Genomic DNA, 17,282 nt, shown 5'->3' with positions numbered 1-17,282 from the left:
TTTCAAACACATAAAGGGAAGATAATATAATGTTTTGCTATTAGTCCATATGCTCCCATTGGTCAAGAAATGTTCTCTGACTTTTCTTTTTACTCAGACTGTTGTCAAACCAATGACGTCTATATACTTCTTAACTCCAGTATTGCCAATATAAAACTAACACTGTGTTCCATATATGCAGATGTTTGTGTGTGTGTTTGGCTAGAGACAAAGCTTCTCTGAAGTAAAAATGTTAGTTATACATCTAGACACATAGTGGAGTAAAAGTTGTAGTTTATATACCTAGACACATATACCACATTACACTAATTATTTTACTTATGTAAAAGACAAGTAGGTAGAAACGACCCCACGCGAATACACGTGCACAAGTCCTTGAGACATCACTTCACACCAATATACCAGAGACAGACCCAGATGGATATCCCCAATAGTCTAGGGCACAAGGTTGATGAGGGTCCGGATAATGTGGCAGATAAAAGCCGTATGAATAGGTGGGGGATAGAGGGATAGAGCATGTGAAGAGGAGAAAAGTGACCGCAGCAGGTGAGTGGTTTAGTAAATACCTAATATTTGATCTCTGGGCCTCAGAAGTGTGTTTTCTTTCATCATTTGCTCATTCTCCCCTCTCAGTTTTAAAGAGACCTGCTCTCTGAGCAAGAAGAAGAAGACCAAAAGGGAACAGTTGTCAGAGAAGAGGATCCAAGAAGAATATGAAAAGCTGGGAGACATTAGGTAAAAATCAGCCATTCCTCTTCTCTCCTCCTCCAGCAGAAACACAGCAGGTAAAGTGAGCACAGGAGGAGCCTTGTTCTTGACAGCCCCTGACACTGGGAGAATTTTCCACAACTCTGAATCAGGCATTTAGAAGATGCTATTTAATGCCAAAGCCAAGCTGGCCCAGATTTCAGGTGGCCACCCTTTCCCTTTGCTCCGTTTGGAGTCCAAGGTATAGCCGTGGCATGGGGTGGAGTGCTGACCATGGGGCAGACGGAGGCAGAAGAAGGGAAAGACAGCACAGTCACCCTCTTGGAAAATGTGAATTCCTTCCAAAGCCAGGCCTCCTCTCATTGATCAGACATGCCACCACAGTGGTCTAGTTATCACTCCCAGGGAGATGGGAGACGCTGTGCTATATTTAGGGCAAAAAGCAGTATCAAAGACAGACTTGGAGACCGAGGGCCCAAGAAATCTCTAACCAACCCTCAGCCACTTCTATCAGCTTCTCCACAGGGACCCAGCTTCCTATTTAGTGCTATTTCTCCTTTTATGGCAATTGGCACACACAACTTTGCATAACACAATCCAGGTAGACACTGTCTTATTTAAAGCTTTAAGTTATAAAAGGAATACATGTTCATCGTAGAACATTTCAAAAATACAAGACAGTATAAGAAAAAAATTAAAATTGACTGAATTCTTAGCACCCCGTGTTAACAAATGTTGACACTTCTTTCCATGCTTTTTTGTGCAAAACTCTATGTATTTTTGGTAAAATTCAGTCCACACCGAAACCACTGTATACCTTGCCTTTCTCAACTCAACACTGTACTCAACTCAACAGTGTACAATATGTTCCATGTCCTTAACTCTGCTGTGGAAACAGGATTATCAGTAGATGCATCTCATTTTAACATAGAGTTGTATCAAAATGTATTCAGTGTATGAAATATCATTGGATATACAGGATGCTTCCATTTTTTAATAGGTAATAAATGTCTCAGTATGCACTTCTGGTTAGATGATGGGAATGACCAACTTTTTTTTTTTTTTGAGATGGAGCCTCGCTCTGTCGCCCAGACTAGAGTGCAGTGGCACAATCTTGGCTCACTGCAACATTCGCCTCTGGGGTTCAAGTGATTCTCCTGCCTCAGCCTCCCAAGTAACTGGGACTACAGGCACCCGCCACCATGCCCGGCTATTTTTTGTATTTTTAGTAGAGACGGGGTTTCACTGTGTTAGCCAGGATGGTCGCCATCTCCTGACCTCGTGATCTGCCCGCCTCCGCTTCCCAAAGTGCTGGGATTACAGGTGTGAGCCACCACACCCGGCCAGGGAATGACCAACTTTAAGGCTTCTGATGTATATCATCAAATGGCCTCAAAAAGGTTGTAGCAATTCCTCTTCCCACCAGCACAGTGTTTGGGGGTGCCTATTTCACGGCACTCTCCTTGTAGGCTGTATTTGAAATTATTTTATAAATGTACAGTGCTGTGTTCTCTTGCCCTTTCCACAGAAGTTTCTCCAGGGAACATGGTTAATGTCATGTTTTCCGGGGCCACTCAGTCTTCTCCTCATCTCACTGTCAGCCATTCATAGTGGTTAGGCAGTGAGTGTGTTTTATGTCTAGGGTATTGAAACTCTAAATACAGAAGCTTCCAGAAGCAAAGTGAAAAAGCTAGGATAAATTACTCAGTTCCTGAGTGGGTCTTTCTGTTTTATTTTATAGCTACCCTGAAATGGTGACTGGATTTTTCTTCATCCTGATGACCGTACTGTGGTTTACCCGGGAGCCTGGCTTTGTCCCTGGCTGGGATTCTTTCTTTGAAAAGTAAGTGATATAATTTCCTCCTTAAGAACAACTCCCTCACCCCAATTCTTCAGGCAAGAACTACTGGCATCCTTCATAGACTCTCAGGGGAAGATATGAAGCCAGGAAGATTTCATTCCCTGGGGAATCCACTCTTTTTAGGGAGGCTGCAGTGTGAGATCAGGAAGGAAAAACTCCCTTTGGAGTCCTGGTCTGGGGCTGGGATCCAGTGCTGCAAGTGGTCTCATTACATAAGCTCTTGGAAGCTTGGTTACCTCATAGGTGGTTATGAGAGTTAAAGGAGAAAACATCTATAAAGTACCAACTGTAAAGAAAAGAGACCAACTTCTCACTTGAGAAGGGAGGCACGTGGAGGTGTGGCCTTCATAGGAAAGAGGTCTCATCCTCTTCTATTCTCCTTTATCTAACCATCTTCACTCCTGATCACTCCTTCTAGGACTTGCCCCAATTAACGGGCTCACAAATTCACACCAAGACATCTACTCTAGCCAGGCCCTGCTTCCAGACATTCACCATTGCCCATTAAATCCACTGTGGATAGCATGGCAGCAACTGGCAAGAACTAAGGTTAATTTCACCTCTAGACTAAGTCCTAAAAAGAGGCACTGTGTTTGCACAGACTGCCCCGAGACATCGTGTTACTCCTGAAAATTCCTGACCCTTCTCCTCAGCGATGCTTGTCTCTTTACTAGGAAAGGCTACCGCACTGATGCCACAGTGTCTGTCTTCCTTGGCTTCCTCCTCTTCCTTATTCCAGCGAAGAAGCCCTGCTTTGCGAAAAAGAATGATGGTGAGAGAAGGATCAAGGGAAGAAACTGGGGGTGGCTCTAGTTGAAGAATCCCCAAATCAGACTAATACTCCCAAAGAGATTCACCAAGGTCCTTCAGATTCCCACCCCCCGAAATAGCAGTATCCCAAATCATCCACTTCACCAATTAGGTTCCTATCTCCACAAATCATGCCTATCAGGGTTTATCTGGCTTTACATCTCTCTCTAATCCAGGAGAGAATCAGGAGCACTCACTGGGGACCGAACCCATCATCACTTGGAAGGACTTCCAGAAGACCATGCCCTGGGAGATTGTCATTCTGGTGGGGGGAGGCTATGCTCTGGCTTCTGGTAGCAAGGTAATTCTTGAATTCCAATCTTTTTTTTTTTTTTTTTTTTGAGACAGTCTTGCTCTGTCGCCCAGGCTGGAGCACAGTAGCATGATCTCAGCTCACTGCAACCTCTGCCTTCTGGGTTCAAGTGATTCTCCTGCCTCAGCCTCCCAAGTAGCTAGGACTACAGGTGTGCGCCATGATGCTGGCTAATTTTTGTATTTTTAGTAGAGACAGGGTTTCACCATGTTGGCCAGGCCAGTCTCGAATTCCTGACCTCAAGTGATCTACCTGCCTCAGCCTCCCAAAGTGCTGGGATTACAAGCGTGAGCTACTGTGCCTGGCTTGATTTCTGTTCTTATGGGTGAAATACTTTTCCAGCATCTTTACCTAATGAATCATTATGGGCATGGGAGGAAAGACTCAATGGACCTGAGAAGTAGATGTTCACCGAGTCCCTGGGAAGGGAAGCAATAGAGCAGCATGGATGTCCCCTCCTGCCCTAAGCTTCTCAGTTAGCACTACTGGAAACAGAGGAACAGATCGGCTGTGCCACACAATCATGATACATGGGCATCGATACTTCATCTATGGGGCCCATGCTGCTATAAGCAAAAGGTTTATTGGAGTTTGTAGCCATCTCCTTCTGGGATTTGACAGTGGCAATAGGAGATGGTAACAGGAGATGGACATCGGTAATAGGAGTGGTAATAGGAGAACTCTGTAAGGGACCAGAGATATTTCAAGTGACACATGGTGAACTATCTGTCCACAATACATAGACTGAGCCCCTTTGGAAAATCTAGGCTAAAGCTGATGTAAATGCTTCTTGATTTTCTAATTGGGAGGAGTTTGGATGAGATCTTTTAAGTGGGGTGGGGATGTGAGGGGATGGTTGAATTTCCTAAAGTGTTAGCCTTCCCTAAAATAGAAAAGAGTCCTAAGAATGAATTAGGTTAAGGTTCAGACTATTTCTCCCTCCAGCTTGTCTACGTGCATTATCCCATGCTAAACTTAGTTCCCTTTTTTTTTTTTTTTTTTTTTTTTTTTTTTTTTTGAGACAGAGTCTTGCTCTGTCACCTAGGCTGGAGTGCAATGATGCCATCTCGGCTCACTGCAAGCCCTGCCTCCCAGGTTCAAGCAATTCTCATGCCTCAGCCTCCCAAGTAGCTGGGATCACAAGCACACACCACCACACCCAGCTTAATTTTTGTACTTTAGTAGAGACGGATTTTCACCATGTTGGTGAGGCTGGTCTCAAACTCCTGGCCTCAAGTGATCCGCCCACCTTGGCCTCCCAAAGTACTGGGATTACAGGCACGAGCCACTGCGCCCGGCTTGGTTCACTTTTGATGGCCTAAAATACTATCTGCATTATTAATAAGAAGGTCACAGAATATTACACTAAGGAGAACCTTAGAAAGCATGAGTCCTATCTCCTGCCCATGGTGAGATTTCCCTCCATGGCACCTCTGGCTTGGACACTTCCAGTGACAAGGTACTCCCTGTGCAGGGAACAAAGAATAGTTGTTCCTTATTTTCAGCTCAGGTCTTCTGCATGTTGTCTGTCCACTGCTGGCTCTAGCTCTGTTCTCTGGGACCCTCTCCTAGCTAATAATTATTAACATGAAAAAATCAAGAAGTAGTGACCCATACCATCTGGGTCTCTCTCCTCAGGACTCACTACACTTGGCCTTATTCAAACATGGTCCACGGGGTGGCCAGTCTACTGCCAAGCAGAGTAGTTACATTACCCAAGCCCCATTTCTCAGCTCTGATTCAAGCAGCACCCTGCATTTTTATGGAAGCTTTTATAAAGCATCCTTGGCACTCATGTCAACAATTATATTACAACTGCAGTCAATTAGAGCGCTTCATTCTTTTAACTGTTCATCATTACTAGACTTTCAACCCATCCTATATATATGCTATCAATATTTCTCATTCCAAGTTCGGAATATTTATATTTATCTTTATTTAATTTCAGTTGTTAGTTTTGGCCTTTGACAAGATTGGCCTGGCAATGTTTTACTTTTTTTTAACCAAAATTGGGCTGGGCACCGTGCCTCACGTCTATAATCCCAGCACTTTGGGAGGTCATGGCGGGAGGATTGCTTGAGTCCAGGAGTTTGAGACTAGCCTGGGCAACATAGTAAGATCCTATCTCTACAAAAACAAAAATTAGCCCAGTGTGGTGGTGTGCACCTGTAGTTCTAGCTACTCAGGAGGTTGAGGTGAGAGGATCACTTGAGTCCAGGAGTCCAAAGCTGCAGTGACCCAAGATCCCACCACTGGACTCCAGCCTGGGGGAGAGAGGGAGACCCTATCCCCTGCCACCAAAAAAAAAAAAAAAAAAAAAAAAAAAAAAAAAAAATTGTGCACATATTAGAGATAGTACAGTTATTTCTGTAAAGCCTATGCCTCTGCTAATTTTAGTAATAATTTGGGTAGCATATGTCATTCCTACTGAGTTTGAAATAATTTCAGTTTTGACATTAGTGAAGAAAATCCACTGTAAAATGTTTTCATAACAAGAGTTTAAAAAATTGAGACTTCCTTTGATTGTGTTTTTTTCTAACTTTGAAGTCTAATTTATTTCAAATTATAGTATAAAATCGTTCTGCTGGAAAAATGATTGCCACTAAATGATTTCACTTCACTAGGCTGGGCATTGTGGCTCACGCCTGTAATCCCAGCACTTAAAAGAGGCTGAGGCAGGAGGATCACTTGAGGCCAGGAGTTTGAGGCCAGCCTGGCCAACATGGTGAAATGCTGTCTCTACTAAAAATACAAAAATTAGCCGGGCATGGTGGCGGACACTTGTAACCCCAGCTACTTGGAAGGCTGAGGCAGGAGAATCGTTTGAACCCGGGAGGCAGAGGTTACGGTGAGCTGAGATCGCACCACCACTGCACTCCCGCCTGGACGACAGAGTGAGACTTCCTCTCAAAAAAAAAAAAAATTTAGCCAGGGATGGTGGTGCACGCCTGTAATCCCAGCTGCCTGAGAGGCTGAGGCACGAGAATCGTTTGAACCTGGGAGGCGGAGGTTGCAGTGAGCTGAGATGCTGCCACTGCACTCCAGCTTGGGCGACAGCACGCAACTCTGTCTCAAAAAGAAAAAAAAATTATTTCACTTTACCTACCAGTACTATTTGGATAACATGTTAAGTAAAACTCTATTTCTTTATATAATGTACCATTTCCACTCAACTAACTGCTCTTCCTCCCCTGCCTCTGTCCAATGAGTGAGGTTTAATGTGTTACCAGAGGGAACAATTAAAGAGTTCCTGGAGGCCTTGGGGCTCTGAAACAAGCATTAATTGATGCAGTCTGCACAGACTGGGTTTGTAAGCTCTCAGTCAGTTGAGAGGAAGAAAAGGAAGAAAAGTTCTACAAGGTGAAGTGGCTACAACAGAGAGAATTCTGAAGGCCTTTGGTTGTCAGTTGTCTATGAGCTCGCCAGGAGGTAGCCAGGGTACTATAGAGATGAAATGAGCTTTTGATGAATTTGGAAGAGAGGAGAAAAAGTAACATGCTGACAGTGTAGGGAAGGAGGTCTTTAAGAGTAAAACATGTGTAGCAGGACTTAAGAGCTTGAGGAATCATAAATGTCTCACCTTGCTTTCTGCCCCTGCTCTCCATATCGTCATTATATTTGCAGTTTCTACGGTACCATGGGAAAAGGCAGAGCCTGTCAACATAGAAGAGACAGAGGAAGGGAGGCAGGATGCATATGGCAACCTGGAATTTTTAATACAATACTCAGTGATACCTTTCATTTTGTAGGAGACGGAAATAGCCCTCCCTATTTGCAGGTGAACATCTTACAACCAAATGAATCATTACAAGTGGGAATATTTATTTATTTTTATTTTTATTTTTATTTTTTTGAGACAGAATCTCACTCTGTCACCCAGGCTGGAGTGCAATGGCACAATCTCGGCTCACTGCAACTTCTGCCTCCTGGGTTCAAGCAAGCCTCCTGAGCAGCTGGGATTACAGGCACGTGCCACCACGCCTGGCTAATTTTTGTATTTTTAGTAGAGACAGTGTTTCACCATGTTTGCCAGGCTGGTCTCAAACTCCTGACCTCAAGTGATCCACCTTCCTCAGCCTCCCAAAATGCTGGGATTATAGGTGTGAGCTACCTCACCCAGGCAGAATGTTCATTTATTTAAGTGGATGTGTGTAACTGTTGCTAGTGGAATAAATTCAGGATGGTCAATATGCCTTCGTATCTGTGTCTTCAAAAAGCACTGGCAGGCCAGGTGAGGTGGCTCACGCCTATAATCCCAGCACTTTGGGAGACCAATGTGGGAGAATTGCTTGAGCTCAGGAGTTTGAGACAGGCCTGGGCAACATGGAAAGACTCTGCCCCTACAAATAAAAAGATCAGGGCATGATGGCATGTGCCTGTGGTCCCAGCTACTTGGAAGGCTGAGGTGGGAGGATTGCTTGAACCCAGGAGGTTGAGACTGCAGTGAGCTGTGATCATGCCGCTGCACTCATCCTGGACCCTGGGCAATAGAGCAAGACCCTCATCTTAATTAAAAAAAAAAAAATCCTGATAGTAGAACTAATGTCAGCCACGATGGGATTTGAACCTAAAACAGGTTGGGGCTGAATGACCAGCCTCCATGGCACTTAGGAGGCACCTTCTCCACTAAATGGAAATATACTTTTATCCCTCTCTACTTTATTACTCCTGTAAAACCTCCAGTGCTCAGCTCTGCCTGTTCGTCTCCCTAAAAAGACAGGAAAGGCTACTATCTACAGATGTTGATACATTTTTCCCGTTTTTAGGTAACAAAATAAACTGATTTCAAAAGCTGAATAAAGGGCCATACTTGGCCCTCTGTGAAGGGCATTGTCGAATCAATGCACAGGGTAAGGATGTCAGAGGCTAGAGAAAGGGTAATGAGATTGAAGTTGAGGAGCAAAGATCTCCAACCTCTGACAAGTTGTCATGGCAAAGTCCTAAGAAGGATCATGGCAATTAGGGTGGGTGGCTCTCCATGCCCCATGATGAAACCGAAAGACCAAATGTTGTACAATCATAAAAACCAATTTTCTGAGCTACAAAAATGATCGAATCATAAAAATCATGAACCCCTCTGGCTCCATTCAGACTAAAGATCAGAGGATCCCTGGTGGTCCAGCCTTCCAACATCCCTGACCTTCTGAATTCTAAGAACTCTAGCTGGGATGTGTTTCTCCTCCTTTCTTCTTACTGTAACACCTCTTCCTACAGAGCTCTGGCCTCTCTACATGGATAGGGAACCAGATGTTGTCCCTGAGCAGCCTCCCGCCATGGGCTGTCACCCTGCTGGCATGCATCCTTGTGTCCATTGTCACTGAGTTTGTGAGCAACCCAGCAACCATCACCATCTTCCTGCCCATCCTGTGCAGCCTGGTGAGTAGCGCGGGGCTCCCAGATGTCCAAACAGGCTGTCCCAGGGGCCTGGAGTGGCAGGCCTAGCTCAGGGCAGCTTCTGTGGCTGTAGCCTCTCCTCTGGTTACTGCCCACAGCCTTCACTGATTGGTGTTCAATTCCCATTTTGAAAAATGAAGTTTTTCAAATAGCAACTAGCAAATAAAAGGATTCACTAATAAATCACAGCAAGAGTTCTAGAAATCCTTGTCCAAAAGAGTAGGATTAGTTTAGGGGCAGCCCTGAGTAGAAACCAAAGAACATACAAAATAATCTTCAAACCCTATCATTTCAATTCCCCGCAATCATCATCAACCTTTCTCTCCTGAGATAAAACCTGAGTAGGGCCAAAGAGGTAGCCACAGAAAATGGAGGTAAAACACACACAGCTGCAAAGACTGAGATCACAACTCAGACAATCATCACAGCCTCCACTGAGATTCACTGTCCTCCGGGAAGTTCTGAGGATTGGGAGCAAGGTCAGCTTTGCTCCACAGCCTCAGACCAATTTGTTGTGAATGGAATAGGGGAGGGGAGCAATGGCCAGTTCTTAGCCTGGCCAAGCAGCCTGAAAGGTGATGCATCCGACCCAATGCTTCATCTGTCCCATTCTGGGAGGCAGAATCCAGGAGATGAAGGCCCCTCCCCACCCCAGCAACATAGTCTCCTACTGCTCTTTCTAACCCCAGCCCCACACTCTCTGCTCATTGCTCAGATGACCCCAACTTCTCCCTTCCGTCATCTTGCTTGTGTGAGCAAGAGAGTGCAGTTAAAACTTGGCAACATTGAGAGCAGGACCATGGATTCAAATCCCATATAAAACAATTATCTTCCCTAGGAAAAAAAAACACCTTAGTTCTGTACCCTAAGACTGAGGGATCCCCACTTCAATCAAAGCAACTTATTCATGAGATTTGGGTTTAAGGAAAGGAAGTCTTAGCTAAAGAATAAAGTTTAGGAACCACTTCCTTAGAATAACACCAAAAAAATCAAACATCCCTTCTAGGGAGTAACTCAAAGCCACATTTCCATGTGGAGCAAGTGAGCAGCATCAGCCTATTCAGGTTGCCAAGGGCACTGCATGCCCCCGAGGGCAGGGACCTAACTACCCCTCCACATAGTGTCCTGCTAAGGTTAGCCAGCACCAAGTCATCATTAAAGCATGCTCGTTACGTTAAGCACAGGAAATGCAAGCCTAATCTCGTGAAATGTTTCTGTGAATTCTCTCTTCTAGTCTGAAACGCTGCACATTAACCCCCTCTACACCCTGATCCCAGTCACCATGTGCATCTCCTTTGCAGTGATGCTGCCTGTGGGCAATCCCCCTAATGCCATCGTCTTCAGCTATGGGCACTGCCAGATCAAAGATATGGTGAGTTGGGGTGCCTCTCCCTGCCAGGCCCAGCTGCCATGAGGACAGGGATGACCAGCTCTGCAGCCTTCTTTCAAAGCTTATTTTGTAGCAGTGTCCCTGGCCTGTCAACACTAACCCAGTGTGGTAGCAAGAACAGCACTTATAAAAAGGTTTTTGGTTGGTCTGTAAGCACCAAGGATAGCAAGAATGTGCTCTCCCCAGCCCTTCCCTGGAAAGAAGTGGGTACCTAGGTAGAGAAAGCTGGAACACACAGGCTGTTGCCCAGTTCCAGAAGGCATGAGCCTGCGCAAAGTTTTGCCTTCGTTTCTTCATTAGGCCAGTGGAGACATTCATTGAGAAAGCTACTGGTTTATTCACAGAAAGATGAGAATGAGAAAGTGTATGAACATAGGGTAAAAGGTATTTTGAGAAAACAGGATTCTTCTGCTCAACTCACCCCCCAGGCAAGAAACCCCTGAAGCAACAATGGAAAATGAAGCATCCACCATTCATTTTCATTTTCAGCTGGGCTCACAAACGATGGCTTTGAGATATTTTGCTGCTGACTTTAGTGTTAGGTCTATCTACCTTCTGCTCCTCTACCTATACACTATACTATGTATACTATGCTGCTATACTTAATATCCAGGGCTGAGGGGGTAGAGGAGAGGATGGAAAACACTGATACAAATTACTGATGGTCTTACAATTTTTTTTTCATGGGAGCCAAACTTGTTCTCGCAGCCCTGTAAAGCAATAGAGGAAAGAAAGAAGTTTCAGGCTGGTGGCAGATATTCAGGTCCTTTTTTTTTTTTTTTTTGAGACAGAATCTCACTCTGTCACCCAGGCTGGAGTGCAGTGGCGCAATGTCAGCTCACTGCAACCTCTGCCTCCTGGGTTCAAGTGATTCTCATGCCTCAGCCTCCAGAGTAACTTGGACTACAGGTGTGCGCCACCACACCCAGCTAAGTTTTGTATTTTTAGTAGAAATGGGGTTTCACCATGTTGGTCAGGTGGTCTTGAACTCCTGGCTTCAAGTGATTAGCCTGCCTTGGCCTCCCAAAGTGCTGGGATTACAGGTGTGAGCCACTGCACCCAGCCTATTCAGGTCCTTCTGACTATTCAAACTGCTCATCTAAGTCATCCGTGATACTTCCTGGAATGGGGTGTCCCAGTCATCCCTCTCCCCTCCCATCTTACTGAGTAACCCTCAGTCTGCTCACACTGAGCTCTACCCCAGCTCTCCTATCTCCCGCTTCTTCTGCTGTGTGTCCCCACCACTGACCTCTGGCTTTCTACACGGGAATCAAATGATCAGAGGCAGTAATTTTCAAAGGTACCAGGTGACAAGAAGTGAGCCAGTCTTGGGTTCTATTCCCAGCTTGGGCACGACCTTGACTTCAGTTTCCTCATCTGCTAAATGACGAGGCTCCAGCTGGATGCTCCATGGGGTCCCTTTCAACTCTAACACTCCTTAATTTAGCCCTGCTAGAACCTGCCCTTTCACCTGTGGGGAAACATGGACTGTCCACCATGCCAAAATGCCCAGGGGACCCTCACCAGACAGCAGGAGAGAGAGGACATGCCTAGCCATTTGCTTGAAACAATTTCCCAGTATCCATTTTCCCCTTGCAATTTTCCCAACTTAATGCCAGCTAGTGACTTGTTTTGGCTACACGCTGTATGCCTGGTTACTCATTGGGAGGGTGCCAGCTATCCTTACAGGACACATTTTTCCATCTGGCTCTGCCAGCCCATCATCCCTCACCTCCCCCACTTCACCTGTGAGTGTCAATGTCAAGGCAGAAGTGAAAAGGGTCAGTCACTGAGGTGTAATTCCCTCAGAGGAAAGACGCAAAGGCCCCACTCCAGCTAGCACACCTGTGTCTCCTTCCTGAGGAAGAGCTGAGCAGAGGCAGCTGAACTGTTTCCCCAGGTGAACTCAAGGTACTCTGTTTCCACAAGCTGTTCCTTAAAAAAAGGTAACAGTAGCAAAGGCTTCATGTAATATAGCCCCTCCTACAAGTTCCCTGTATTGGCGCATAGGGGCTGAGAAGTTCCTGCTTTACAGAGATCTGGCTAGTTTTGTTCAGCACATTTCCCTAAGAGTGAGCTGCAGAAATACCTCTTCACGTTCCGTAGAGAGGGTGTTCCAAGTAATTAACACACCTTCTAGGCTTCCACTTGAAACCTAGTGAGAGTGCTGTGAGCATGAAGTGGACATGACTCTAACTGTCCCCTTCCCGCCCTACCACAGTCCTGTGCACCCTACAAGGCAATGCTAGAGCACACCAGACAGCACTGGGAACTAATCTGGGCCACAAGGCATAGGCTGCGGGAGCAGAAGGGGGACTTGGGGATCTGTGCTGCTGCTGGTCAGAGTGACTAGGGTGTGCTGGTTTGTGTCCTGTAGGTGAAAGCTGGCCTGGGAGTCAACGTTATTGGATTGGTGATAGTAATGGTAGCCATCAACACCTGGGGAGTTAGCCTCTTCCACCTGGACACTTACCCAGTATGGGCGAGGGTCAGCAACATCACTGATCAAGCCTAATGCAAGTACACAAACTGGCCCAACCACAGGAGCTGCCAGTACCCAGCAGAATCTGGACCACAGGCAAAGAAAACCACTAGGACCACCAGGAGCACACAACCCCAGACCCACGCCGGAGGGCATCCCTCCAACAGAAGATTCCACCACCTCAAGCGAACTGCAGGAATCCTCCAACAACCACAAACACATGCTTAGCTGTTAGTGTCTTCTTCTCGCCCTCAGCACCACAGCTCAAGAAAACCTAAAGTTTCAATACAACCATAGGCTCACAGAAAAAGAAAATAAAAATTAAGTTAAAAAAAGAAGACAAAGAAAACCTAAAATTGTATCTAGTGTTTGTAATCCATTCATTCTGAAGACAGGAAAAGAAGGCCTGTCTTACTTGCCTTCAGAGGCTAAGCCGTGCAAACTCACTAGGTTTTATGTTATTTTTAATACCTTCTTAGGAGTGGAAGATACCCAAGCCATCCTACCAAGGCAGAGTGAAACCAGTGACATCTTTTTTGGGGGAAACCTCACCCAGAACTTGAAACCTAATTGTCAGCTCCTTTCTCTTGCTCTTTTTTTTTTTTTTTGGAGATGGAGTCTTGTTCTGTTGCCCAAGCTGGAGTGCAGTGACACGATCTCAGCTCACTGCAACCTCCACCTCCCAGGTTCAAGCGATTCTGTCTCAGCCTCCTGAGTAGCTGGGATTACAGGCAAGTGCTACCATGCCCAGCTAGTTTTTTGTATTTTTAGTAGAGATGGGGTTTCACCATGTTGGCCAGGCTGGTCTCCAACTCCTGACCTCAGGTGATCCACCTGACTCAGCCTCCCAAAGTGTTAGGATTACAGGCATGAGCCACCATGCCCGGCCATCAGCTCCTTTCTCTTAAGTGCTTCTATCCTAAGTTCCCTCCACAAGAAGGCGTTCTTAGTAGGTCTTCTTCATGGCAATCAGTACTCTTTCATCACTACTTTGATTCCCTGTTAAGCATCTCTCTTCAATGGCTCCCCTTTACCTTGGCACCAAATTCCCGTAAAGATATAGTGTTCCCTTTCAGAAAAAGGCTGGTGTTGTTCTATTAGTCAAAGGAAAGGGAAGTCGGCCGGGTGCGGTGGAGGCAGAGGCTGCAGCGAGCTGAGATCGCACCATTGCACTCCAGCCTGGGCGACAGAGCGAGGCTCCGTCTCAAAAAAAAAAAAAAAAAAAAAAGGAAAGAGAAGTCAAGAAAGAAGATACATTGAGATTAACATCTCTCTCTCCACCTGTCACTAACCACAAATCTATTGCCTTGGTTAAGTTTTGGGAGGGAGGGAAAACTTTCCTACCAGTCTTATAAGGGACACCAAAACTATAATTAAGACCACAGCACTATTATTATATTACACTGGCTTGCTTCTGGATATAATAAGTAGTTTGTTCCTGAGAAAACAAAGTACTAAGTAGTAGCCAATGGTCCAAACACATCTGTCACTTCCTACACATCCCTACATGAGCCCCTTGAGGGAGAAGAGCTGTCTATGCCTCTTGAAATCCCCCAGCAACTTCTACAATGTAGTAAGCTGTAAGTGCTCAATAAATGTGTCCCATGAGAAAAAAGCTGTCTGGAAATCAAGGCTTCTTTCTCCTCCTGAAGATCATGCCATTTTCTCCATGATAGATATCCTTGCTACATGACTGGCTATAGCTCTCAATCCCTCTAGTTTGTTGGCATTACAGATTTTTTTATTTCTACCATCAGTTGCTTGCTAAATATGTCTTAGGGGAAAGGGAGTCCCCTACAATTACTGCACTGTTTTAAGTGATTTTAAGTTACTATTGATAGCACGTGCAGTTTTCCCATAATAATTTATCTATAAAATCACTCCCTTAATTGATCAAGCATCCGTGAGTTGTAAAGTTTATTTTGGAGCAAAAGAAACAACCTCACACATCTGCTCCAACCACAGAATGTGACTGACCAGGGTTAACAGGAACATTAGTGCTTCTGCCCTGTGAGTTAGACCAAAATTATTTGTCCAATGTAATAGTTAAGACCTCACAAGCCCAAATGAAATACCAATGTTAGGTAAGCTACAGCTGATTTGATCCAGCCAACATCTCTAAAGTCATTTGCTTTAAATTTTCAAAAGAGTCAGGGTGTTAATCTTATTATCAGAAGAGCCAAACATCACATTTATGACCCATCACAGAATGCAGATCCTTTGCCCTTAAGTCAGATAGTAGGACAAAGGTGTAGATAATCAGTAAGATTCTGGGAGTATAAGTAAAAAGAGAAAGAAAAGTTGATTTAGAATTAAGTGGACTTAGAATTACTGGCCAGTATTCAACTATGTGAGAACCTGACTCACTCCTGAAGGGAAAGCTGTGCCAGCAACTGCTGCCAGGTGCTCCGAGTAATGAATGCATTCAACTAGCCAATTTAGAAAGAGCGTTTATTTCAGTCTGGTCTACTAACTGCTCTCTGTTCTTTCCCAGAACTGGAGATTCAAGCCAAGCAAGGTTGCCCATTCCAGTGACAGGAAATGGCAGATATGATTAATAACTCCTTGTCATCTAAATCACTCCACTGTTGGATAACTTCTAGCCCTCCTTAATAGTCTTGTGTCTCTTGCAAATATAATTTAATTTTACCTTCTAATATTTTGTGGATGATGAAACTGTGAGTCAAAGTCACTAAGTATAGTTGCATCTTATTGTTAAGTCAATTCTTTATCAAATTTGCTTAAAGTTGCCTTTGAAGTTCCATTAAGTCAGACATAAAGTACATGGTACACAATCTTTCACATTAATATTTACATATCACAAACACTCATGTACCATCTTTTAATAAATAAAAAGCAGCTAGTTTTCCTTCCAACGTCAGAACAAATCTGTTTGTTCAGCTATACAATAAATGAGGTAGTTGGCTTCACATTTGGGGTCCGCGGTATTTGAAAAAGTCTCTAAACACTAGAATCACCTCAGGACAGCAAGAAACTCAAAACCATGAGAACACAAAGAGAACCGAGACCACCTGAGTACACAGGTAGCTCAGTGGGGCTGTCCTCACTGAACGAACACTGAACACAACTGCATGCACTATTTACGTGGCACCTTTTTTGGTCCCAGTCCTGTACAATTGTGTAAGATGATGCAACAGCACTGTACCTTTCATAAGATCCTCCCACTGAGGCTGTGATTCAGGCAGGCCCAGGACCCAGGGTTTGCAGCGTCCCACTCTGGGAATTTCCAGAAGGTCTCGCTGTTCTCAGTTCATTTTTCTTTCCCTGTGCCTTGCAAAACATGCCATATGTTAGGTCTTCAATGCTTGACTAAATACACTGCAACCAGATTTGGGAAAGGTATAAACTGAACACTTGAAAATCTAAGTGTCACAAACTCCCTATTAAGACCAGGCAAGATCTCAAAATATTTTCCCTTCACCACCCTATTCCTTTCCATAAGGCAAAGCCCTAATAGTCAATAGGGAAAAAAAGAACTCATTCATCTGTAAGGAATGGAAATGCTACATGCAAAACCCAAGACTGGAAGTTTAAGAAAAGCCTCATTTGCTTCCAGTACAGTATATAACGTTCCTTCAGGAGGAGTAACTCAGAAAGGCATTAAAAATGTGGGAGACCTCAGCAGAAAAACAAACACCAGCATAGTATCTAGGGAGTGAACGGCTTAGTGGAAATGAAAACATTACACATGTGTATATATGCTCTATGAGGCAACGTGTATAGACAACTAGAAAAACCACACAGCCTACTTTTCTCTACAGTCACACAAACTCATTGGGTAAATGAGTTAGAAAAGAAGAAATAAAATTGCTCCTTTAAATCAGAATCAGGTAACTGCTTAAATACATAAAATACCAAATCAGAAGAAAGGTCTAAAGATATAATTTTGGTAACTTCAAAAAATTCAGCCTCTTTTGACAATTTTAAATAAGGTTTTTTTTTTTTCTTGCTTTGTTTTTGTTTTGTTTGGGAGGATTACAGTTTAGGGATAAGCTTTTCAAGTTCACTGTATTTATTAAGTTTCCAGCACCAATCCTGAAGTCTTGTATTTCACATGTCAGAGTGATCTGCACTAGTATTTTGAGCAACTCTCATTTTATGATCAGATGTGGCAGAAGTTTTCCTACCCATATTAGTAGGAGTTTTCAAACATTTTTTAAAGGAAAAAAAAAGGCATTTCTTGTGGTGCTTCTTCCCACCGCTCCATTGATTTGTGTGGCAAGGGTTCCCACAAAATTCCCAGGGAAGGGGTAACTTTCAGTGTCACAAACCCCATTCACAGCAAGGATTTTCAACTGCACCC

At 44.4% G+C, this 17,282-nt stretch overlaps 1 protein-coding gene and 2 long non-coding RNA genes across 4 annotated transcripts in view; 1 reads left to right on the top strand and 2 right to left on the bottom strand.

Annotated features, from left to right (window-relative positions):
* SLC13A4 (solute carrier family 13 member 4) overlaps positions 1-13,314 on the top strand; it is a 46,375-nt gene extending 33,061 nt beyond the window's left edge. For both annotated transcript variants that reach the window (XM_015134980.3, XM_015134979.3), the window contains exons 10-16: positions 634-735; positions 2,450-2,551; positions 3,244-3,341; positions 3,556-3,680; positions 8,907-9,068; positions 10,321-10,458; positions 12,854-13,314. In XM_015134980.3, the coding sequence (XP_014990466.3) occupies positions 634-735; positions 2,450-2,551; positions 3,244-3,341; positions 3,556-3,680; positions 8,907-9,068; positions 10,321-10,458; positions 12,854-12,991 (865 nt within the window). In that variant the 3' untranslated portion in view covers positions 12,992-13,314. The remainder of the gene's footprint in view (positions 1-633; positions 736-2,449; positions 2,552-3,243; positions 3,342-3,555; positions 3,681-8,906; positions 9,069-10,320; positions 10,459-12,853) is intronic.
* Positions 2,203-16,259, bottom strand: LOC106997683 (uncharacterized). Its single transcript, XR_001443891.3, has 3 exons — positions 16,125-16,259; positions 7,273-7,346; positions 2,203-3,318 (listed from the first exon to the last, which is right to left on the bottom strand). It is a non-coding gene; the product is annotated as an uncharacterized LOC106997683 (long non-coding RNA).
* LOC144339979 (uncharacterized) lies at positions 3,701-6,028 on the bottom strand. Its single transcript, XR_013415628.1, has 3 exons — positions 5,715-6,028; positions 3,945-4,941; positions 3,701-3,810 (listed from the first exon to the last, which is right to left on the bottom strand). It is a non-coding gene; the product is annotated as an uncharacterized LOC144339979 (long non-coding RNA).
* Positions 16,260-17,282: the final 1,023 nt, after the last annotated feature.

Source organism: Macaca mulatta, chromosome 3, assembly GCF_049350105.2.
Source record: "Macaca mulatta isolate MMU2019108-1 chromosome 3, T2T-MMU8v2.0, whole genome shotgun sequence".
NCBI classification, from domain to species: Eukaryota; Metazoa; Chordata; class Mammalia; order Primates; family Cercopithecidae; genus Macaca; species Macaca mulatta.
Note: the sequence above shows the minus strand (reverse complement) of the source record. Positions and strands in the feature narration are given on the sequence as shown.